The sequence below is a fragment of the Cupressus sempervirens genome, chromosome 3 (genome assembly GCF_028749045.1).
Source record: "Cupressus sempervirens isolate cs-2001-9-10 chromosome 3, ASM2874904v1, whole genome shotgun sequence".
Taxonomy (NCBI): Eukaryota; Viridiplantae; Streptophyta; class Pinopsida; order Cupressales; family Cupressaceae; genus Cupressus; species Cupressus sempervirens.
The window spans coordinates 64212366-64238060 of record NC_143120.1 but is presented as its reverse complement, the minus strand read 5'-3'; the positions used below and the strand labels follow the sequence as shown (position 1 = coordinate 64238060).

The 25695-nt window shown below is 36.3% G+C and overlaps 2 protein-coding genes across 2 annotated transcripts in view; both read right to left on the bottom strand.

The window, feature by feature from the left end:
* The window catches only part of LOC149564798 (putative serine/threonine protein kinase IRE4), a 282390-nt gene that overhangs the window by 107227 nt on the left and 149468 nt on the right, over positions 1-25695 (bottom strand). The window lies entirely within an intron of this gene.
* LOC149564799 (uncharacterized) lies at positions 15435-16278 on the bottom strand. The gene is made up of 2 exons (XM_089823330.1): positions 16153-16278; positions 15435-16021 (listed from the first exon to the last, which is right to left on the bottom strand). The coding sequence occupies exons 1-2, from the start codon at positions 16184-16186 to the stop codon at positions 15435-15437; spliced, it is 621 nt and encodes a 206-aa protein (XP_089679456.1). The 5' UTR covers positions 16187-16278.

Below are 25695 nucleotides of genomic sequence, written 5' to 3'. Positions count from 1 at the left end.
AAGTTAGCCTAAAAGGCGACAACGCTCTGTACTTTTACCCATCCACCACTTTGTACCGATCATCCTGAGTGTTGTCATCCATTAGCTCACAGGCAAATGTGTTTTTGTAATATTCTACCAGCAAATGTGCTTTCCAGTCAGCTGAAATCTTGATTAGTAAGCAGATGGCAAGTTTTTTGGACAAAGCATTTGCAACCACATTATTTTTTCCTTTCACCTATTCAGTGTCAAAATCAAAAGCGTAAACCTTGCTTACCCATTTTTGTTGTCTCTCGCTCAAGTCCCGTTGCTCCAGAAAATTCTCAAACTATTGTGATCCGTACGAATGACAAACTTAGCACCCACCAGATACTACTGGAACTTGGTTAGTGCATGTACAATGGCCAACATCTCTTTGCCATAAATGGACTATAAGCATTCTGTTTGTGTAAACTTCCTGCTCTCATAGGCTACGGGGTGTCTATCTTGCATCAGTACCACACCGATGCCTTCTCGGATGCATCGTACTCTAGAATGAACAGTCGACTGAAATCAGGTAATGCAAGTACGAGACAAGTGCTCATTGCCTCTTTCAGCTTATCAAAAGTGAGTTGCGCCTTTTCATTCCACTGTAAAGTACCCTTCCTTGTCAGATCTGTTATGGGTGCGCTGAGATGAGAGAATCCTTTAACGAACCTCTAGTAATAACTGCACAATCCGAAAAATTCTTGCAGTTCCGTGAGTGATTTTTGGGGAGGCCAATCAAGGATAGCTTGAATCTTTTCCTGATGAATTTGAACTCCATATTTGCTGACAACATGCCCCAGGTACAATATTTCTGTCATAAAGAATTCACACTTGGATTGCTTGGCGAACAAAGACTAGTCCTTCATGATCCTTAGGACTTCGTCCAGAGGCTTCAAGTGCTCTTCCCATGTCCTACTATAACTAAGAATAACATCAAAAAATAGCAATAAGTAGTTACATAATTGTTTGTTGAATATGCGATTCATGCATGATTAGAATGTAGCAGGTGCATTCGTTAATCTAAACGGTATGACTAGGAACTCATAATACCCATAGTGACAACAAAAAGCCGTCTTTCCCACGACTTCCTCCCTTATGCGACTCTGATGGTATCCAGAACGGAGATCTATTTTCGAAAAATAGACTGCGCCATGTAATTCATCCAACAACTCATCTATGCTTAGAATGGGATATCTATTCTTTTTTTTTTTTTGTTCAACACACGGTAGTAGACACACATGCTCATTGTCCCATATTTTTTGACCAATATCACTGATGATGCAAAGGGGCTAGAACTGGGACGAATCTATCCTTTCTCCAACAATTCCCGAATTGTCTTTTCAATCTCATCTTTGAAATTCTTGGGATGGCAATAGGGTGTAGTTATAACCGGCTTGGCTCCTTCTTCCAACTCGATAATATGTTCAAAGCCTCGATGAGGCGATATGCCAAGAGGAATGTCTAAAAAAACTTTATCATGTTCACTCAAAATATTTTGGAGATCATAATCCTGGGGAGGTGTATATTTCCCTTTTATAGGTTCTACCGAGATAAAAAAATGTGCAGCCCAAGCAATGTTATCATGCCGAAAAATTGCCTCCATCTGATGTAAAGAAACTTCCTTCAAACCCTCATTTGCCATTCCGCAGAGAACAACCTTCTTTCCATCGACATCAAAAGTGAAGTCCATCCGTTTGAAGCTTTGAGTGTATTCATCAAGTGTCTTTATCCACTGTATGCCCATAATAACCTCCATATCATCAAGGTCCACTATGAAGAAATCCTTGGTCACCATGTGATTTTCCATTGTGATACTTAGCTGAGGAACAAGGTGTGTGCAGGGCAGAATAGTCCCTCCAGCAACCTTGACCTAGAATCTTGTGTGCATCTCTATAGGTAGACCTCTTTGCTTTACTAGAGATGACTTTATGAAGTTTAGAGTGGCTCCACCATCCAGCATCACCATAACCCTTTGTCCTTGAAAGGTTCCTCGTACATAAAATATCGTGCACCTCAGGCTACAGGCTAGGGCGATACTTCCTCAGTGCCATACCAATGCTGCAATTCTTTCCGTACGGTTCAAACTAACCATTTTGATGTCCTTGTGGGGTTGGTTGTCTTCGGAGGATATATCTTCCTGTTCATCCTCATCATTAGACACGACCTCAATGTAGAAGATTTTTCCTTTCCCAAGGCATCTGTGCCCAGGTTCCCATGGTCCTTTGTAGTTGAAACATAGTTTCTTCCTTCAGAGCTCCTATTTGGTAGCTTCGTCGAATGATGGATTTCTTGGTGGAGGTTTGTTATCTTTGTCCCTCTGAAACACCAGCGGTTTGGAATGTGTGTAACTTCGCGAGGATGATGTCGTTGATGATGCCATACTTCTTGCCTTAATGGCCTCTGACAAGGTGGCAGGATTGAACCGTTTACCCAACGTTTCAGTGGTTCTGTCAATCCATGCATGAAGAGTACTATCCATCTTCTTTTAGAAATGCCTGTGACAAAAATAGAGAGTTTCTAAAATTTCGCAATGTTTTGGTTAATTGATCCAGTTTGCCTCAGCTGTGATATCTTTGAAATTGAGTTCCAAATCTTTACCGTCAAATTGATCTATCAATCTCTCAATGAATTCTGCAAATGTATTTATTTGATAATGGCCCAGTGTGATGGTGTCGTGATGCCACCATTCATGTGCAACTCCCTCCAAGTTTAATGCCACAAATTTAATTGCTTCTTTTGGCATAGGATTAAGCTGGATGTAAGTATTGGCCTTTATTACCCACGCTTGCGCAGATATGGGTCTAGGTCCATCAAATGGAGACAAATTTACTTTACTCAACTTCCTTTTGAGATCATTGTTAAAATATCCTTGGTTTTTGCCTCTCATATATCTAATTCTCATATTTGCGTAATCTTTGTAGGATACATCTTCCTCCAAATTCGCATTCTTCTAGTCTCCTCTCAACTATTATTGCATTTCTTCAAAGGTCAATTGCTTCCCTCCATGTGGTGCCTCCGTCTGTAGGGGAAAAGACGGCATGGAAGGTCGAGAGTGAGCTAGATAAGGGTTTGCTTTACCCAATACCGAGTCCGCGCGGTGACCATTTTGTTCACTGGATATTTTATTCTCTGCCAACTTCTTGAGAGTTTCTTCCATGAGACACTGAGTATCATTGATCTATGCCTGATTCCTCGCAAGTTCTCTTAGTAGTGCCACGAGATTGGCAGCTGTGAGTTCCAGTTTTGCAGCCATGCTATCAATGAAATGGGGTCTTTTCTTCCAACTATACACTCTCATTTACTGTCAACAAGCTGGTAGGATCGAAGCTTTGATACCACTGTAATATTCTGATTCCCTTCTGACACACCCTATAAGGTAATTAGCAATCGTTGCTAGAGATGCTAAGTTTGTTCGACCATATGCCAGTATTTGATGGTTGTGAACCTACTATATGGTGGAGATAGGGTGACCGTATGGTATAGGTGTATGGTTCATACAGTATTGATCAAGACACACAAATGGGATACGGTGTGGTGTGTTAATGCTATGAATGCAAAGCTAGATGGTCGTACAGTGGAGTAGTAGGTCGTACGACAGGAGACTAACTTGACCATACGATGTAGGATAAAATGGTCGTACGATGTGACAATGATGTTCGTAGGGTCGTACGACAAACTTGTGTGGGGAATTGGTGAATGCATGAAAGAGGCCGTACAGTTGATGCACGAGTCTAGAATGTATGGAAGTTGCAGACAAGAGAGAAGGGGGCACAGTACGGACGGTATGACAATAGAGAGCAAATAAACAAAGAGATTGAAATTACCCAATATGAATACCAGAGAGTTGATCAAATTAAACACAATGATTCCTTCGATACACAATATGATGGTGCTCCGACTTGCTAGATTCGAGCGAAGTATTACAGGCAACAGAATAGGGTGAAGGTTGAATCCCATCGAAATCGGAATAGCCAAGTAGGGAAGATCTTTCACTTCCAAAATGGCGAACAACAGAGAATCCCAACTGGAATTTGCAATACAAAGAAATAATCCAAATTGCATACATATGACTACCTACAAGCCATGCTTAAATACCTGTCGAGAAAACTTTCTAAGGGTGTACAAAGATAGCCGACGGCTACACTTACCTACGGAAACAAAAATAAAATGGGTCCGAGATATTTTACATCAATCGGCCCATTAACAAAAATTTGATTAATAATCTATTTTATGATAGGGATATTACAAGGAGCCATATATTATGTCCACGTGTTATTAATTCATTTGTTGCACATGAGACAAACTAGTTAGAAAAATAGATCAAGGTCTTGGGATTTTGGATATCAATGCATGTACAGGGGGTAGGATAATGAGGTTTCTAGATGTTGCTTAGATCTTCTCGACCTCACCCATCTCTGTTTCACTTGTAGGATATAGTGCAAGAGCATGGAAAGCGGGAACTAAGATGCTGACAATGAGCAACGCGGTCAATCATTCTAGGCAATGACTCACACCCGTGAACCTTCTTACTTTCTTGTTTTTACTTTCCGCATTTGTATTATATGCATAGATCAAATTCTATTTTATTTTCCTTTGGTTAGTGTTATCACCTAAAACTACACCCTTGTTAAGTTCGACAAAAACTTAACATTTCAAGGAAACATTGAAACACTCCTAAGCTGTGGGTTACTTGTAAAATTGAGTGAATCTCTGATTGGCTGGCTCCTAACTAGTTATACTCTAAACCACTGATATTTCCTGGAAAAGGGATAGAGAAGCTTGAAATTAAAAGATTTATAACTGAAAGAACATGAAACTTAAATGTTTACTGCGTGAACCTATAGTGCACTAGCTTTAGAGAAATGAACACTTGCAAAATGACACTAATCCAAGTGCAGCAATAATCCCAGTATCACTTGTTATGAACCTCTTGCACATAAATATTTCATTAACTGGCTGCAAATGACGGAAAAATTGAAAAGGAAAATGACTTCCACAAGACAGTATTTGAACATTCAAACAATAACACGGCTAATAATCTATGTAGTAATCACTTGCAGTAAGAAGGAAATGCGTGAGACTGAGGTTTGAATAAGAAGGTTTGACAACACTCTAAAATTCCACCTTATCAATCACTGAGGCCACTTAACTACATTAACTAGCACAAGACATGATGTTCTACAAATGATAGGCCTTCAATTCATTCACTTCAAAACTGAGTACAAAAAAATATGAGGCAAAAGACAAAGGATGGGAAAAAATCACTAAGTCTCCTTCACTCAATAATTGAAACTGAAACCATAACGAGCTCAAAACTCACTAAATATCCTCTTCCAACCACCCAAGTCGGATCCATGAAAATAGTCAGCAAAAAGGGACCTAGAAGCTTCCAAAATGAAGTGAGACCACTTAACAAGCCCTCTAAGTCATGAACACACCTATGACACTCAAAATTGTCCACAAATCACTCCAACTAGCCATAAAGACTCTTCAATTGCAAAGGAAAAGTCAAATTCAACCTACAGATTCTTGTATTCCCTCCACTTGCTTCCAAACCGATTCAAGTGTTTGGTCAACGTATAACATCTTTATCCTTTAGGATTTACTTCCCATGGCACGTTATCTTTGACTTATAGTAGATCATATCAAGAAGAGGAGGCATATAGAATAAAACAACAAATATGGCTAAAGGTTATTCATATATTCCTATTTTTTCATATAAGCATACAAACATTATAAGTGTTAGAAAAACCCTAAACCCGAAATGTTTTATAAACACCCATGACATACTTTAGGGAAAAAAATAAAACCCCATGAAAGTCTTTGGACTCCAAAAATCATGAAAAAGCGTTGAGGAACATATAGATTGCAATTTCAACCCTAAATTCATTCATTAGCTCATATCACACTTTTTGGAAAAAAGAAGAGAGAGCATTTTAGGGTTTTCTGGAAGAAAAATCTAAGACCTTGCTGCCATTGCTATCTTGTAAGATGAGAGTTTTTTGTGCATTTCTTGAGCCCACCATAGCTGGATCTCCCTGTTTCTTTTTCTTATGTCCTTTGTCGTTTTGGGAATTCTGAAGTTTTGATGGTGTCATTGCAAGGGTTAAGGAACTTTGGTGATCCAGACCACCCTACAATTTTTCTCACATTCCTTGCCCTTTTGAGGGTTTTTGGGAAATGTTTGACGGTATACTGCAAAGCCACTTTTTATATGGTGATTTTCTTTAAATCTTCAAGCATTTCTATCTCATATCTACTAATCTTCTTTGTCATTTTCATGGCATTCTACAATTGGGGCTCTGTTACTTACTGGAAGTTCATATACACAGGTAATCATGAAATTTATTGGTAGATTCTAGACATTTTTCTTTCTCTTTCTATTGATACGATTTTACAAAAGTAAAAACACTTCTTGAATGCAGCTTTCACAGTTCATTGGGTTTTTTTCCTTGCATCTGCTTGCGATATGTGATGTTTACAAGTTGTAAACTCCTCCTTCAGCTTGCCATCACAAAAATCTTACCCAGATTTGTTAAATTTTATGTCATTTGGTGGCCATTGCTTGTAGGGTTTCTGCATGTTCTTTAGCTCTGCGTGTTTCTTTTGGTGATAGCCAATTCTTTTCTGAAAGTAACAGCCTCCGCAAATATTTCTTTAAGCTGAAGTCGTAAGTCTTCAAGTTCATGTTCCATGTCCATAACCTAGGTTCATGTAGCATTTTTTTTGTTTGAGCTTCTTGAACCTCTTTCCTTGTCTCTTCAAAATCCTTTTAGCAGGCATTTTCAAGTATATGGCTATGAAGCAAAACGTCTCAGAAATTCATGGGCTGAGCTCCACTATTTGAATCATAGCAAAGACCAAAAGAAGCTTTTCTTGGTGATGCTCTCTCATCTTCAGGTCTCTGAACCTGTTTGTGATTTCTGCCACCCATGTGACCCCAAGATTTGGAATCCTTTTCAATTTCCTTATGCACAACCAGCCACCTTCCTAATGCTTGGAACCTCTCCATTCCTCTGGCTGAGAAAGCAACTTCTTCCAATTTTCTTAATACATGTTTGAAGTTGTTCATGTTTCTTCACTTTCGTATTTGGGTCATTTATGAGTTCAAGGGTTTCAAACTCTTTCCGTCCCTGCTTCTGTTTGATGCAAGTATTTATTGTCCCCTTTTACACCTTTTCTGTGATAGATGACTTGTTGTTTATTACCAGAGATTGTTTCAATTTGCGAATCATAGGCAGATATCTCATATGTTAGAAGTAGAAGTCAAGTTCATTTTGCTCTCTTCCTGTAGCATTCCAAAACTACATAAAACTTGTATCTCTTTACTAGACTGGTTGAAATGACAAGTCTCTTTTATATGTGCTATCACTTCAGATGCTTGCTAGAATTTGAATATTAACAGGCACTTTGAAATTTCTGGTGATGTGAACTTATACAGACTCCTCCTGATTTTACTGGTTCTTCATTTCTGAATTACATGCTTTGAATAAAATCTTGCAGGTTATTGGGAATTTAGTTATCACATGATTCATCATTGTAGTTCAATCATTTAGTATTGACTGCCCTTGGTCATTGCTGAAAGTCCTTTTGATACTCGGATATTGCATAAATAATACTTGCGCTTACTTGTATACTGCAACTTCCCAGAAAAATAAGGATTCCCTTGATGTCAATACATTATTGACATGTGGGTAAACCTGTGGGAATAGCTGTGATTCTTGATACCTATATATGACATGTTTGTAGTTTTTCCTGCACCTGAAACTTCATCTGTAGCATTCTCTTATGTTTTTGTAGCATAATATTTCTCTTATTGCAATGATGGTACTTTCGAATTTCATTGTGATGATTTTCCCTTAATTTTAGCATTCCTTAAAAGGATTTCTACCAGTGTATACAGCAATAGAACCATAACAAGGAATGCAGTTGATTACCAGCAACAGGTTGATTTGTACTTACCGAATAATAATCACCATTCATTTATGGTTCCATAAACATATATCATGTGAGATGTTTTCAGCTTGAAACAAATAATCGCTCATTGACTCTGTGAATTTCCTAATACATGTCACTGTCATGAATTGCTTGTTTATGATTTCAAGAACAAAAGCTCTCCGGTATGCAGCAGATAATTTCAGAGTTATAGATGTTCATCCCTCTCTTCTCATAATGCTGCCCCCTTTTCAAAATACTTAACTTCCTTTTTTTTTATAATTCCCCATGCCCTTGTTGAATATCTATGCATGTTGATCACTTCTACATTGCTAAAAAGTAAAGCACATCCTCTGATTGTTGTTTAACTACAAGGTCTCAAATTAATAATAACTTGTCCCTTAAACAGTTAACTGATTTATAACTGTGATATACATATTTGATATAATAGAAGGTTTCAAATCGAGAATTTATATGTCCCTTTAATTTTATGTTTCTTCCTTGCTTTATCTGATATATGTTGATCAATGATATGCTGAGCTCGAACCCTTGTGAGAGCCACATATTGCATCCACGTGTCATTGATCGTTTTACTGCACATAACACAAACAGTTAGAAAATAAATCAGGGCTCAGGATTTTGGATATGAATGCATGTGTGGGACAAGGGGGTGAGTTTCTTGGCCATTGCATAGACTTTTTAGACCTAACTCTTTTACGTTTTCAGTTGCAGGACATGGTGGAGAAGAGTGGAAAAGCAGGACAGCAGGAGCAAGCGTGCAAGCAATCAGCAATAGGCCAGTCATTCCAGGAAATGGCTGGCACCTATGAACCCTTTTGGTTTCATGTTTTCTTTTTCCGTACTTGCATTTATTTTCTATTGGTTAGTTTCACGGCCTGTGTGAAACATATAATCACTTGATGAATAAAGTTTCCATTTTCAGAGAAGATAACATATGATCTTTGTTTCCTTTATGTGATGACTTCACTTTTAGTCATAAAATGTAACTTATATGCATAAAAAAGATCAAGTGATTGTGTAGTCATATGCTTTGAACATAAACATTAGATAGCCAATCATTTTCAACAAGCATGGCCCTTTCTCTTTGAGCTGGTAGGTCAAATAGATAATAGTTAGTTTCACGACCTATGTGAAACGTAATGAACACTTGATAAATAAAGTTTTACATTTTCAAAAAAGATATGTGATGTCTGTTTGCTCTATATAATGGTTTTACTTTTCGTCATAAAAGTAACTTGCATGCATGGAAAAACAAGTGTTTTCATTACCTAATACATATCATAAACATTCAAATTATTAATCATTTTAGTAATCATTGGCTCAACCAATTTTGAGCCGGAAGGTGAAAATGGGGAAGCAAAGATATAAGCACCAGCAGTAAATACACATTTGATTTAGTCAGTAACAATCAGACTTGATTAGTTAATCAAAATCAAATTTGATTAGTTGAACAGTAATAGATAGCCAATAATTAATATTTATATTTCTGTGTAATAAATGAAATTTAGTGTTATTAAATTGAATATATATATATATATTGGATTTTATTGCACATAAATTAAAAAAATATTTAAAAAGTATAGTTATATCACTTATACGTATATCTATAACTTTTCAATGACACTTTATCTGGCTGAACTAAACATTAACACATTACACCCTTGTAGGATAAAATTGTGGCAATATATATATTGGCTCTAATAATGATAAATGCAATATGGTGTTCAAAACATTAATCAAAACCAATATGTCTGCCACTATGTAAGTTCTACACATATGTCGTCATTTATAATGTCTAAATATCACCAATATTACCACCATTATGAGCTTGTATTTGTAATGTCCCTATTTTTGGCTAGTCTGTGCAGTTGATAGAGTTAGCTCATCATAGCAACCCTCATGAGCTGACAGGGCGTTTAGGGGGTCTCAGTTATGAATTTACTATTTTTAGTAAGTCTATTTTTAGAAGTTGCTATTCTTGGTAGTGCAGTGGGTGGCTTGGCAGTTGGTCATCATCTTACAGTTGATCAGGCTAATAATTGCATGAGCTCTTATTTATTTATTATTCATTGAGTTGCATTATCATAATAATGTTTATATTATTATAATAATGACTTTAGGTGATATTTCTTAAAAAACAAGTTGGAAAGTTTCTAGTGTTGAGTTCTTTTGGGAAACTTCAACGATTTCTAAAGCGGAGTTTTATGGAAACTTCTGCCAATGAGAGCTTACAAATGAGAGCTCATTTTATTGGGAAAAGCACGCTTAAAAAATATATTTGCTTTTTGTGCCTTTGTGGCTTTCCTAATTTCCAAGGTATATTTTAGTGGCTAATATTTGCAAATTGGCTAATTTTAGAATTTTTTGGCTAGTAATTTGGCTAATAACTTAAGATTCGATACCTCCTAAATCGCCATAGTTTTATAAAATTTAGTTCTAGAATATTTACAATTGCTCAATAACTTATTTTATTGAAAAATTTAAATTCAAATATTCACCACAATATTTGTTACATGATTAGATTTGAGTCACCTAAATATAATAAATTATTGGAGAAATTAAATTGAACTGACCAATAATTATCATAATTATTAGTTACTTTAGAGATATATCACTAATATTTAGTTTTCACTATTGATTTAAAGTATATGTACCAATCCTCATAATATTCCATGAGGTAAACAAATGTGCAATTTTGATTTGTAATATTCCATGGTGATTAATAAACTTCCTATTATTATTGAGATTTGTCAATATTTTAAACCAAAAAAAAAAATTCAAAAACAATCGCCAATATTAATTATATTTAGAATAAAAATTTGAGAAATTCGCCCCTAGAAATAATTTTGTAAGCTCTTGCTGAAGTTTAAGGGTCTTGTCTGAGAAGTTCTTGGCAATTGTGCTGAAGTATACAATTGGCCAACTCTCTCCTACTGTATCTTTTGTATCTAGCGAGAAGAATAATCTTGCTGTTTATACTGAAATTATTGTGCATCTGGCTGAGGGTTTAAGAAATTTCTGAGAATTCTAAGAATTGTATTAGCAAATTGTGTTGTTATAGCATTGCATATCTCCTACAGTCTATCTTGTATCTTTGGAGATTGGCTTTGTGACTGATTTGTGAAGGAGTTTGTGAATTTCCAGCATAACTGCAATTCATATGAGGCTCATGTGGGTTTCTTGCAAGCACCCATTCATCATGTGTGCAGCATTTGGCTTTTCTCAAAATTTTTATAGTAATTTCTTAGCTCAACATGGTAACCAAGAGGCATTTTGTTCATGCATGACCATCTACAATTAGTTTCTAGCATTGACGTGAGGACTTGAGAAGCTAATTATGGGTTTAGCGCTGCACTTTGTGGGATTATTACTGCCCAGCTCCACCCAACATTCAATAATTGAGCTGTCAATCAGTTATTCAGCCCTGTGGTTAGTAGTTTAAGGTTGCAGATCAGGTCTGCATAGTCATGATTACATGCACATTGCAAGTCATTTCCATCTAGAGGCTGCGAATTGATAGAGGATAAAGCTAACTTTAATCTGGATTGCGATTCCTATATTATGGCCAATTATTGACATTATCAAATCAGGCTTTTCTTATATCTTGCACATGGTTTGCCAATTAGTGTATGCCAGAATTGTATTGCTGATATTGGGTAGTGTAATTACAATTTTCATCATTATCTTTGTTCAGTGTAAGTCTGCAACTCCAGGGGTTTGAAGAATAAATTATAAGTTGATATTTAGCAAGTCGAATTACAAATATCATTTCAGTATTTGATTCGACTATGGTGGCATGACAGTTCACATCTAGCTATGTCATTAATAGTGATTATGAGGCTGCCATACAAGTGTTTAATAGAATATTTAACTATTAAATATTAAAGAAATTGGTGTTATAAAGTTATAGCCGGAAAAGGGTTTTTACAGTATTTAAATATTTATTGGAGAACCTTAATCGGCCAGTGACAATAATATTAATCTTCAATGGCTACATGGTTATGATGAAAAAGAGAAACCAATGCAGGGAAAGACTAATAGTATTAATCTTTGGAAATAGAATTAGGCTAGTAATAATCTTCAACCACTATATGGTTGCGATGAAACAATGAAACCAGTACAAGGAAATATTAATAGTATTATTCCTCAAAAATACAATCTGGCCCCAAGAAACCTTGATAGGAATTATGCATGGAAAGAAAATCTATCACACAAATGATTTACACTTAATCTGCCAATCAAAAAATTTCTTCTCTAAACTTTTGCAGCTAAATGGATATCTCAAACTTACACGAAAGGTATATTGAGACACAACTTGTATTCTTAGTTATCAAGTTCGGACCCTAATTCCCAAATCTGAGTCTAGGTTCACACGTGGATTACCAGTGGGTCCAGGCAGGGTCGTTAGTTTGGACTGTGGGTTCGCCCAGGTTCGCATTGGCGCAAACATGGGCAGACCAACAGTCCAAATTAAGGACCCTGCCTGAACCCTTAGCAAACTGGGACGGAGCCATGGCGAACCCGAGAGGACCCATGACAAATCTAGGAGGACCCACAATGAAGCTGGGAGGACCCACGATGAACCCAGGAGGACACATGGGTTTCTCTTTTTTTTTGTATATATAACACACACACATATATATTTATATATATACATATACTCATGAACCCACCCACAAAACCAAATGGGAAAAAAAATTGCCCGAACCAAAGAATCTGTCCCCAAACCTGAATCCATCCCCGAACCCTAGTCGACAACTTAGCTTGTATTATTTAGAATATGATAATATTATTGCCAAATAATAAATACTTGTAGATATCTTTATTTTTTATACAATCTTCAATTTTGTCTCCAAAGGAGACTTTACAAATTTGATAACAAGCACACTAGGGTGAGGAGTGACTCACACCAAAACTACAAACCACCTTCAACCTCCAATTTTTGGTAAAACCATGAAGAGATCAAATACATTCCATGATGCAATACAATGCCCCACAAATCCCTTTATAAAAAGATCCAAGAGAAATTTAGAAGATTAGATTAGACAATAATAATAAGGTAATTTTACTTTATTATTTTAAAATTTTATTCATAATTTTTTTTATAATTAAATTTATTAATTAAAGGAATCCTTCTGATACGAAATTGAATTTAGGACAACTTAATTTGGGGACATCATAAATTTTCAAAATATTTTCTATTATTCTTAAGCCCCTTTAAATTCAATGCAATTTTGCAACTCTTTAGAGGACATTCATTGTAATTTTGGAATTAGCTATATCTTTTCATAAGCAATTTGACATATACCACGATATGGTCAATATGCTTGGATGTTTGAAATGAACGAAAAATATATAATAATATAACTTTTCATCTTGTTATTGGTTAATGTTAACGGCATTGAATATTTTAACTATCGTATTGAGTGTTAACCTTGTTGGTTTTGAAAACCGCAGATTGGAATCCTACGAGCCTTGCCCTCTCGATGCTGGGATATCCAACCGGTAATGGCCAACTTGACAGGATTGATTGACGCAATCCAAATCCCCTGCACTTGTAGCTCTACAAAACCATGGCGGGCGTAGCTAATCCTGAACAAAACACTTGAGCCCAGGATGCTTATAGCTTGGCTAGAATGCAAAAGTAATGAAAGCTTCCAAAATGGCAAGAATTATCAAAAGCTTTTAAGTTGAAAATTATGAACTGAGAACAAAAGTAAATGATTGTATTAATTTTTTTGAAATAAGGTAAGTATGAATTAATGCAACAAATGAATATATTAACTTTTCAGAGAAAAAAAAATGAAATAATTGCCAATGTATGGATTGCGAATTATGAAAAATATAAAGACCAATGTCAAAGAGCGATAGAGTCAATATTATAAGTTTAAAACATACAACTTTATAAAGTTCTACGCACATTAATTAACAATTTAGTAATCAAGATGCGACAGTCAAATATATGAATACAATTTTAAAATAGTCTGGAATGTACTTTAACTCCTGTGGTTCGGAGACAAACCAAACAGACTTAGAAACAATTAAATATTTATCAATATCTATGATGTTCAATTTTAAAATGCTATAATTGATCCTATCCACTTATCCATCATATAAATTATTTATAAAATTAAAATAATAATTATAAAGGACGAAACTATATAATATCTTAACTCTAAAGCTTCAAGCAAATAAAATAAATATTTCTTACTGATCTTGCCGGAAATAAAATTGCATTGGAGACGCTCCTTATGGATGATCTATCCAATATAGTCTGACTCCAGAATCACATAAGAATTTATTCAATAATCCACAATCCATGGGCTTGGTTCAAAAGTTCATTTATTTGCCAATGAAAAAATATAATACATCAAATGGGCATGTATATCTTGGGTATGTAAAAATTTGTATCAATATGAATTGTTTTTTACATCTCATATTATAATGAATGAAAGGGTGTGGAGATGAGAAGACATAACTCTCCAAAGCACCTACCTAAACTTAACAAAATTGCAACCACTCGATAATCTCATAGAGTTACAAACTTTACATCTTTATAAATTGAACCCCTTTTTTAGATTCATTTAAATAGGTATAATGGGCAATTGCATATCCTTGGACGCACTGGTTTTATTCTCCACCGGGTCGGGTATGCTATCTAACCAATTATTCTCCTTCTCGCATATATCTCCAGACTTGCAACAAATACAACAAGACATTAGACTTTTCTGGCAATTGTTATAAAATTCATTTCTCCGGGATTTTCTGAAGCCTGGAAACCATTCGAGATGAGCATGCTTTGACACCCGCAAATGACCAGTGTACAATGATAACTACTTGGCAGATTGTGAAGGCACGACTTCCAGATTTAACTGACTGGGTATGAGGACATCGCACACTCCATTTCTACACATGCTCCTTCTACGGATTTGCAAAAGACGTCCTCCTATATGCCTATGTGTGAATCTACTCAAACCATAGTAACGTGAATCGGAATCGGCACGGCCGAATCGAATCGTGAATCGAGGGTGAATCGTCGGTGAATCGGCGATGAATCGGCAAATTTGAAAAAACCCTTTAAATGTAAAGATTTTAACAATTTAAGACTTATTTCATGCACCCTTTATTGAATATAACTTAAAAACACTATAACATCATCAAATAGAATCTAACATACATAAACATGAAACATAAAATCCATCACATACGTAACTATGTTATCATTATGTACTAAAATGTAAATTGTATGCTAGCTGAAGTAAATAAAAATCAAATGATCATAATGATTCAAATCATAGAATCAGTAAGATGAAATCATGAAGATCTATAAGACATCAAATCATAAATGTATGTATAAATCTAAGATGAAGATCCATGAAAGTTTGAAACATATGTCTATCAGTGATTCAGTATCACTATCAAATTATCAATATCTATACAGTGTAAACAAAATATAAAAACAAGGCTCCAGCTCAAGCCTCATCATCATCATCATCCTCCTCTAGCTCTGTTGCAGCCTCAACCTCAACCTCTGAGTATCCAGTTTGCCTATGAGAAAGGCGTGTAAGGTAGGTCCTAGAGGACCGCCGAGCCATGTCCCCTGCATGGGCAATGGGCTCATAAATAACGTCGCTAGGGCCTGCGTCTGTGCGTGCGCGTGTGCGTCTACCAATGCCTGAACATGCTCTAGCTGCCTCCTCTGCCCTGGCCACAGCCTCACCCTCTACATCCACCTGGTCAACCCACGCGCGGTCTTCCTCAGTGAAGACTAGGTCCACGGTCTCTGTGATCCACTCTGATTCTGGATCAATCTCCTCTAGAATGATCGGAGAGGAGTCAGCGCCCAAAATCTGTCTCATCCTAAGACGAAGGTTGTAATGAACAAAGACAAGATCATTCAACCTCTGCACTGTCAACCTGTTTCTCCTCTTCGAGTGGATGTGCTCGAACATGGACCAACTGCGCTCACATCCAGAAGCGCTGCTCGGCTGACTCAGGATGCGGATGGCAATTTTTTGAAGGTTTGGGGTTGTGGCCCCAAACATTTGCCACCATCTATCTGAAATAAGGAAAAAACAAAAACAATTAGTCTCATTTATAAATTACAACTCTAAAATTAATGCATTATATAATCAACTTTAAGTTTAGAATCTAGATTCATGAACATTGAATATATTATTTAATTTTCACCTGGCTGTAGTGTTGTCTGAGCATTTATGGCCATCCTGCCAGAGAAAAGTGGCCCCTCCTTATTGTTGAACTGGTCTAGCTCAACAATCGCAGCAGCGCTATTTTCATCGCTACTCAATCTCTGAATCACTGTGTATGAGCCAGTGAGAACCTTTGCATCCGCCTTGAACTCAGGACCGGAAACGAAATGCCGGATTCAAATAGTAAGCTGCTGGGTGGATGGGTCGATGGAGCTGACTCTGCCATCTCCTATCGATGATGTCCCAAATAGGGCCATACCTCTCCTGCACTCCTGCATATTGGGCTCTGATGGCCTCCTTGGCCCTATCCATGCCCTCATAAATGTAGCCCATAAAGGGCTTCTCCTCATCAGCAGTTCGTAGCAAAGCTACAAGGGGCTCAGTGACCTACATATAAAGTAAAACAAAAAATTTGAGTCAAAACTTAAATATAAAATAATATAACTTAAAGTAAAAGAAAAATACTAAATGTTAAATTGCAATAAATTTACCTTAAGGATTTCTCTAGCGGGTTTCCAAAAACCATCCTCATCAAATTTGCAATCCGCCACATCTAACCCTATAGTGGTCGTAGCATAGGAAAAGCAAATCCACTCCTGCCCAACAAACATGCTCCTCAATCCATCCCTTGATGTCAACAAGGACTGCAAGGTGATGAAATTTGAGGCAAACCTCGTGATACCTGGGCGAGCTAACTCCTTGCCTTTTGTGTACTTCCTCGTTGTGCTAAGGACAAATGCATGATTATAAATGAATTTGCATATGTTTTTTGCCCTTTCCACACATGACTTGACAAACTCAAGTTTGCCAATTTCCTCCAACATGAGGTCAATGCAGTGTGCCACACAAGGGGACCAAAATATGGTGGGGTGCCTCTCCATCAAAAGTTTACCTACAACAATTTTAAGTCAATTAGAAACTCAAATTTCAAAATTCAAATAAATGTATTTTCAAAACTTGCAAAGTTAAAAGTTTACCTGCTGCAACATAATTTGCTGCATTATCCGTCACCACCTGGATCACATTTTGTTCTCCCACCTCTGCTATAACTTCCTCAATAGCCTCACATAAATATGTGGCATTTTTCACATGTGTGGAAGCATCAATGGATTTTATGAACATGGTATATCCTACAAGTAACAAAACAACGAATTATAATATTAAATGTATCATTAACGAATTAGCATTCAACAAATCAAAATTTACAATGTATGTAGGAAAGTAGAATGATCAATCACCTCCACAGGATACAAGAAAATTGAGGAGTGTTCTATTTCTCCTATCGGTCCAACCATCAGTCATGATGGTGCAACCCTTTGCAATCCATTCCTTTCGGTTCTCCTTGAGGTCAACCCTCATGTCCTCTACCATCTCATCCAGGAGGTATCCGCTCAACTTAGCCTCAGTTGGGGCTTTAAACCCCGGACCACAAATAGCAACGCATCTATCATATTCTGCCAATAAGGAGCTCTGTCACAAATAAAAGTTTAGATGTCAAAGACTCAAATTATAAAACAAGTAGATATAATTAAAGTTTTACTTTTACTTTTAGTTTTAGCTTTAAAGAAAACAAAGAAAAAAGAATCAATTACCTGGCTGCAATAAATGGAATGTTGCAAAAGTACCAAAATTTGCAGATCTCTTTTCTGGCAGCATCGTGAATCTCCTTGTTCAAACCCATGCCCTCAAGCGTGGGTTGGGAACCAGGAGTAGTGCGGAGCACAAAGTAACTATCCATTCTGTTTTTCCGCACTCTAGGCTGCAATAGGTTGGTGTGGGACTCTGTCTCAGTATGTGACCGACTAGCACTAGCACTAGAACGAGCAGAAGAACTAGGATAAAAAGGAGGCCTAGAAGAACCCTCTCCAACACAACCTACGGATGTGGAAGCTGATGCAGATGCAGATGTGGATGTGGCTGCGGATGCGAGAACATTGGAGTCAATACCCCTTAACCCTTCAACTTGCATTTTCCTATTTGCTTTGTCTTTTTCAATTTTTTCTAATGCCATTAAGCAAGTGCGTTTTGCCTCAGGAGTTTGGTGAGTGCAAACTGTAACATATGATGCAGGCGCATCTCATTACTAAATCATTTCAAAAGTCCAAGATTCTCCATATATTTTAAATGGTCAATTTTAATAATTTAGGATTATGTCTTAGTGGATAGAATTAGGTGTTTTATTAAATAAATGTTATAGTTTTTAGTCGGATATGTTAGAGAGTTAGAGGAAAGGGTTAATGATGTTAGTGTCGATTTTAGAAAGGATAAAATTAGTAATAGAAATGCCATGTGGTCAATAATTAAAGAGAATTCCATCAAATACTGGTGACAAATAATAGGCAGTTACAAGAATATCCATGATTGCTGCATGGTATTGATGGTAAAGCATCTTTTAGATTCCTATTCTTAGCAGTTACAAGAATACCCATGATTGCTGCATGGTATTGATGGTAAAGCATCTTTCAGATTCCTATTCTTAGCAGTTACAAGAATATCCATGATTGCTGCATGGTATTGATGGTAAAACGTCTTTCAGATTCCTATTCTTAGATGGAAAAGAAAACGTTTTTATTACTACTGGATAGCAAGGCCAGTCAGACTTTGGTTATTAAAAAGCCAATCTTTTATGTAAAATTCGATTCGAACTTAGGGAGGAATGGGAAGTTTTATGTCTCTTTTGGTTTCCTGCGTTTTTTTTCAAGATTATGGTTCTACTGTTATGCTTCATATATTTCTCATGGCAATCAGTTTAGGGAATAACAATTGCAGAAAAATGTACTCTGATGCGAGGTCAATATCTCGGGTTTGAACCGTTGGATTTCTCTCAAATTTTTATATGTTGTTTGAAACCTAGTTACGCCAAATATCAACGGTTGGATTGAGTAAATCTTTTCTGGTTCGAAAGTTATTCATGTCTGAGTACGGGTCTATCCGAAAGCAGCAAGAAGATATTTTGGGAGATTTTATTATCAAAGTTTTGTTTATTGAATCTGATTTTAGTGTGTGATCCTGAAGGTTGTAGATGCCCCTTGAAGCAACTTAGTTGAGTGACTGATTCCTCCAGAGTTTTCCAAGGTGTGGCTCTGCATCATTTTTGGTATCAGAGCTCAGCAAAAGGTTTGGGAAAAAGTAGTTGTGTATATGTTTGTGTGATTGTGAAAGATTGAGAGAAATAGTCTGAGAAGAAGTCCAGGAGACTAGATAAGAAGAAAATAACCTAGCTGAGGAATGATGGGACAAGAAGAAGCAGCTTTATTGTATCTTTTTAGAAGGTATCGGCAGAGAAAGGATTCTAAACAGAAGCAGATAGAGGAAAAGAAGAAAAGAGAGAAAGAAAAAAGGAGAAAACAAAGAGAAGAGCTAAGAAAGATAGAAGAGGAGATAAACAATTTGAGAAGGAGACTTGAGGAGAATGACGCTAAGTTGAAAGAAGTGCAGCAAGAACACAAAGTGCAACAACAACAAGTGCAACAAGTATCTCTTGACGAGAGCAGTAACAAGACAAGCCCTATTGGATTTGAATGCAAACAATCTGTGGTTGAAACAGTAACTTGTCCTTTGAAAATAGAGAAGAGTACAATGCTGGAAGGTACTCCTATGAAAAAGATTTTGGAGGCTGAGGATAAGAAGGAAGAAGTGATTCAAAGCACACTGGTAGAGGATGAAGAGTTAGATCAAGAAGAGGAAAACAATCCATTAGAAGGGCATAGATAGCAGGTGAATGTTGGTGTAGAGACTAAGAGTGAACAACAGGAGGTTGTTGTTGAACCTTGTGAGGAAAAGGTTCTTGCAGATGAAGAAGAGTTGGTGACAGGTCTGGTTGCAGACAATATTTGCCCAGATGATGGAGATGTTGACACAAATGATCAGAAAGGAAAAGATGTAGTGCAAAAATCAGATGCTGAAGAGAAGACTATTGATGACAAGAATGAAGTATTTGTTGATCATTATGATGCTCTAGAGATATACAAACGAGAAGCAGATGTTGGTATGATAATTTGGTATTTTTATGCAGGTGATACGAGGCTGTTAAATATATTTGTTCCAAGATTCGACATAGGTACCATGGAAGGTATTCCTTCTACAGTTTGGAATCAGAATGTTCTGGCAAGCGGCATCAATTCCATCATTCTTATGGTGACATTATTGCTTACATACAATTGGAAACTCCGGAAAAAGATTGCAGCAATTCAATGGGACTTGAATTTTTCTGTCCCCGGGAGTATGATGCAGGCGCATCTCATTACTAAATCATTTCAAAGGTCCAAGATTCTCCATATATTTTAAATGGTCAATTTTAATAATTTAGGATTATGTCTTAGTGGATAGAATTAAGTGTTTTATTAAATAAATGTTATAGTTTTTAGTCGGATATGTTAGAGAGTTAGAGGAAAGGGTTAATGATGTTAGTGTCGGTTTTAGAAAGGATAAAATTAGTAATAGAAATGTCATGTGGTCAATAATTAAAGAGAATTCCATCAAATACTGGTGACAGATAATAGACAGTTACAAGAATATCCATGATTGTTGCATGGTATTGATGGTAAAGCATCTTTCAGATTCCTATTCTTAGCAATTACAAGAATACCCATGATTGTTGCATGGTATTGATGGTAAAGCATCTTTCAGATTCCTATTCTTAGCAGTTACAAGAATATCCATGATTGCTGCATGGTATTGATGGTAAAACGTCTTTCAGATTCCTATTCTTAGATGGAAAAGAAAACGTTTTTATTACTACTGGACAGCAAGGCCAGTCAGACTTTGGTTATTAAAAAGCCAATCTTTTATGTAAAATTCGATTCGAACTTGGGGAGGAATGGGAAGTTTTATGTCTCTTTTGGTTTCCTGCGTTTTTTTTTCAAGATTATGGTTCTACTGTTATGCTTCATATATTTCTCATGGCAATTAGTTTAGGGAATAAAAATTGCAGAAAAATGTACTCTGATGCGGGGTCAATATCTCGGGTTTGAACCGTTGGATTTCTCTCAAATTTTTATATGTTGTTTGAAACCTAGTTACGCCAAATATCAACGGTTGGATTGAGTAAATCTTTTCTGGTTCGAAAGTTATTCATGTCTGAGTACGGGTCTATCCGAAAGCAGCAAGAAGATATTTTGGGAGATTTTATTATCAAAGTTTTGTTTATTGAATCTGATTTTAGTGTGTGATCCTGAAGGTTGTAGATGCCCCTTGAAGGAACTTAGTTGAGTGACTGATTCCTCCTGAGTTTTCCAAGGTGTGGCTCTGCATCATTTTTGGTATCAGAGCTCAGCAAAAGGTTTGGGAAAAAGTAGTTGTGTATATGTTTGTGTGATTGTGAAAGATTGAGAGAAATAGTTTGAGAAGAAGTCCAGGAGACTAGATAAGAAGAAAATAACCTAGCTGAGGAATGATGGGACAAGAAGAAGCAGCTTTATTGTATCTTTTTAGAAGGTATCAACAGAGAAAGGATTCTATACAGAAGGAGATAGAGGAAAAGAAGAAAAGAGAGAAAGAAGAAAGGAGAAAACAAAGAGAAGAGCTAAGCAAGATAGAAGAGGAGATAAACAATTTGAGAAGGAGACTTGAGGAGAATGACGCTAAGTTGAAAGAGAATAAAGCTAAGTTGAAAGAAGTGCAGCAACAACAAGTGCAGCAAGTATCTCTTGACGAGAGCAGTAACAAGACAAGCCCTATTGGATTTGAATGCAAACAATCTGTAGTTGGAACAGTAACATGTCCTTTGAAAATAGAGAAGAGTACAATGCTGGAAGGTACTCCTATGAAAAAGATTTTGGAGGCTGAGGATAAGAAGGAAGAAGTGATTCAAAGCACACTGGTAGAGGATGAAGAGTTAGATCAAGAAGAAGAAAACAATCCATTAGAAGGGCATAGATAGCAGGTGAATGTTGGTGTAGAGACTAAGAGTGAACAACAGGAGGTTGTTGTTGAACCTTGTGAGGAAAAGGTTCTTGCAGATGAAGAAGAGTTGGTGACAGGTGTGGTTGCAGACAATATTTGCCCAGATGATGGAGATGTTGACACAAATGATCAGAAAGGAAAAGATGTAGTTCAAAGATCAGATGCTGAAGAGAAGACTATTGATGACAAGAATGAAGTATTTGTTGATCATTATGATGCTCTAGAGATATACAAACGAGAAGCAGATGTTGGTATGATAATTTGGTATTTTTATGCAGGTGATACGAGGCTGTTAAATATATTTGTTCCAAGATTCGACATAGGTACCATGGAAGGGATTCCTTCTACAGTTTGGAATCAGAATGTTCTGGCAAGCGGCATCAATTCCATCATTCTTATGGTGACATTATTGCTTACATACAATTGGAAACTCCGGAAAAAGATTGCAGCAATTCAATGGGACTTGAATTTTTCTGTCCCCGGGAGTATGATGCAGGCGCATCTCATTACTAAATCATTTCAAAGGTCCAAGATTCTCCATATATTTTAAATGGTCAATTTTAATAAGTTAGGATTATGTCTTAGTGGATAGAATTAGGTGTTTTATTAAATAAATGTTATAGTTTTTAGTCGGATATGTTAGAGAGTTAGAGGAAAGGGTTAATGATGTTAGTGTCGATTTTAGAAAGGATAAAATTAGTAATAGAAATGCCATGTGGTCAATAATTAAAGAGAATTCTATCAAATACTAGTGACAGATAATAGGCAGTTACAAGAATATTCATGATTGCTGCATGGTATTGATGATTCCTATTCTTAGCAGTTACAAGAATATCCATGATTGCTGCATGGTATTGATGGTAAAGCATCTTTCAGATTCCTATTCTTAGCAGTTACAAGAATACCCATGATTGCTGCATGGTATTGATGGTAAAGCATCTTTCAGATTCCTATTCTTAGCAGTTACAAGAATATCCATGATTGTTGCATGGTATTGATGGTAAAACGTCTTTCAGATTCCTATTCTTAGATGGAAAAGAAAACGTTTTTATTACTACTGGACAGCAAGGCCAATCAGACTTTGGTTATTAAAAAGCCAATCTTTTATGTAAAATTCGATTCGAACTTGGGGAGGAATGGGAAGTTTTATGTCTCTTTTGGTTTCCTGCGTTTTTTTTTCAAGATTATGGTTCTACTGTTATGCTTCATATATTTCTCATGGCAATCAGTTTAGGGAATAACAATTGCAGAAAAATGTACTCTGATGCGGGGTCAATATCTCGGGTTTGAACCGTTGGATTTCTCTCAAATTTTTATATGTTGTTTGAAACCTAGTTATGCCAAATATCAACGGTTGGATTGAGTAAATCTTTTCTGGTTCGAAAGTTATTCATGTTTGAGTGCGGGTCTATCCGAAGACAGCAAGAAGATATTTTGGGGGATTTTATTATCAAAGTTTTGTTTATTGAATCTGATTTTAGTGTGTGATCCTGAAGGTTGTAGATGCCCCTTGAAGCAACTTAGTTGAGTGACTGATTCCTCCTGAGTTTTCCAAGGTGTGGCTCTGCATCAACATCATGTCCAAGTATAGCAGCAATGTGGAATTTCAATCTATAAATACCCCCGGAAGTTATTTTTTCTTTACAAAACATGCATTTTGTTTGATATTTGGTTCTTCGAGGAAACTCTTCATTATATTTCCAACATTCATCTTTTTTACCCATTGGAATTTGCGAAAAATGAGAGCAAAGGCTTCTGCAATAAATTTTTTTATGTAAAATATCAAAGTTTGAAGCTAATAAAAATTAGAAAACAACAAACCCTAGCTTGCAACTTAGTAAAAATAAAGAACATTCGAGATTTACACTAAAATTCTTGAAAACTATAGAAATTTAACAAAAAACGCATAATACACTAAAAATTAAACAAAAAATGCATAATACACTAACATGCAAGAAAAAAATAAGCACTTACCTCTTGCAAATGAGTTGAGGAGTGTTGATATTGGCTCCTTAATGCTCCCAAAGCAATTGATGGGCTCCCCAAATGGCCTGCTGATCTCTTTGGTGCTCCTCCTTCTTGCCGGTTGGAAACCTATGGCTTTTCTTTTCTCTTCTTCTCTCTCACTTTTCCTCTCTTCTACTCATGCTTCACAAATAGAAGGCCCTTTAGGGTTATAACAAAGAGAATAGGTCAAAAAAAAAGTGAAAAAAACAAGTGATTTTTAAAAAAATTTCAACTTCCCTTTTTACATGCCGCGGGCGATTCATAGCCGATTTTTACATGAATCGCTTGAATCGGCGATTCAGGCGATTCATGGCCCAGAAATCGGCGATACCAATTCACGATTCAAAAAAAATCGCGCTGGATGAATCGAGTCGCGGAATCGCCGATTTAGGCGATTTTTGGGCGATTCTCGTTACTATGACTCAAACTCATCATATGGCCTCACATACGAATATTACACTTATCGCATCACGTACTCAAGTGTGACCTCTCTATTTATTTGAGAAATAACATACACTCCGTCAATTTAGAAATATATGGTTTTCTGATTGCTTTGTTATCCCAAGCATCAATCTTGTCTATGATTCCATGCGTGCATGAGTTTGACCACATGATTGCCTATTAAATCTGCCCGAGCTTGATATATTGGCATTCGAACTCCTAATCCCGCATATAAATGTCTCAAACACCTCCAGGCTTTACTAATGGATGAACAAAGACTATGCCACGGAAACCACCTTCACCTTTCAATCATGTCTCCTCCCACAATGACTAGTTCTTGACATGTCTCGATACATCAAGAATGTATTGGTATTTTTGATTGAAAACTATTATTTCATCCTTTGCTTATTTTGATTTCATAGTTGTTGGCAGCCATCATTAACAGAAAGGTTATCCCATGTCAATTGCTTGCTCATATAGCTTGATGAAGATGTATGTTCACTTATTATTACTTATATGATTACTTTAATTCCCAGTGGTGCTGTACAGATATTTTATACTTGACCATTTTGCTAAACTTTACCCAATCATGTTATATGCTGCTAGCACTGGAGTTGCTGTAATATATTTTACCATTTGCTGACTGTATCCATGTATCACTATTTCTATGTAGACATTATGCAAGCTGCAGATGCTTTACTCACCTTTGCCAATAGTATTATTTCAATTTATATTCATGGTATTTCAACAAGTTTGGCAAATTGAAGGTAATTTCCACTTTATTCAAACAATGAGTTTGGCTCCTTGTACTTTCAATATTGGTTATGGGTACCTTAGCAATCTTGTTCATGCTTATAAACCCTTTGATATCATTAATTTTCAAGATCATTTCACAAATGAAGACCTAAATTTTTAGGCTCCATCAAACCTGACATTTATTGCAAGTATTATCGTACTTATCTATTGTCCTTCAAGGAAAACTTTAAAAATGTATTTGCATATACATTTTCATCTTGTTATTGTTTAATAGGAAGGTCATTAGGCTCCTAACACGTGGCATTGATTGTTAACCTGACATCTATTGCAACTATTAACATATTTATCTATGTCCGCTTGATAAACCTTTAAATTTTATTTCCATTTATATGGGTAGCTAATAAAACCTTCAAGA

Excerpts from the sequence above, each read along its gene's own strand:
- LOC149564799 (XM_089823330.1), bottom strand. The coding sequence starts at position 16,186 with ATGGCCATAAATGCTCAGACAACACTACAGCCAG. Across the intron at positions 16,022-16,152 it reads TCAGACAACACTACAGCCAG|ATAGATGGTGGCAAATGTTT; the intron begins GTGAAAATTAAA and ends TCCTTATTTCAG.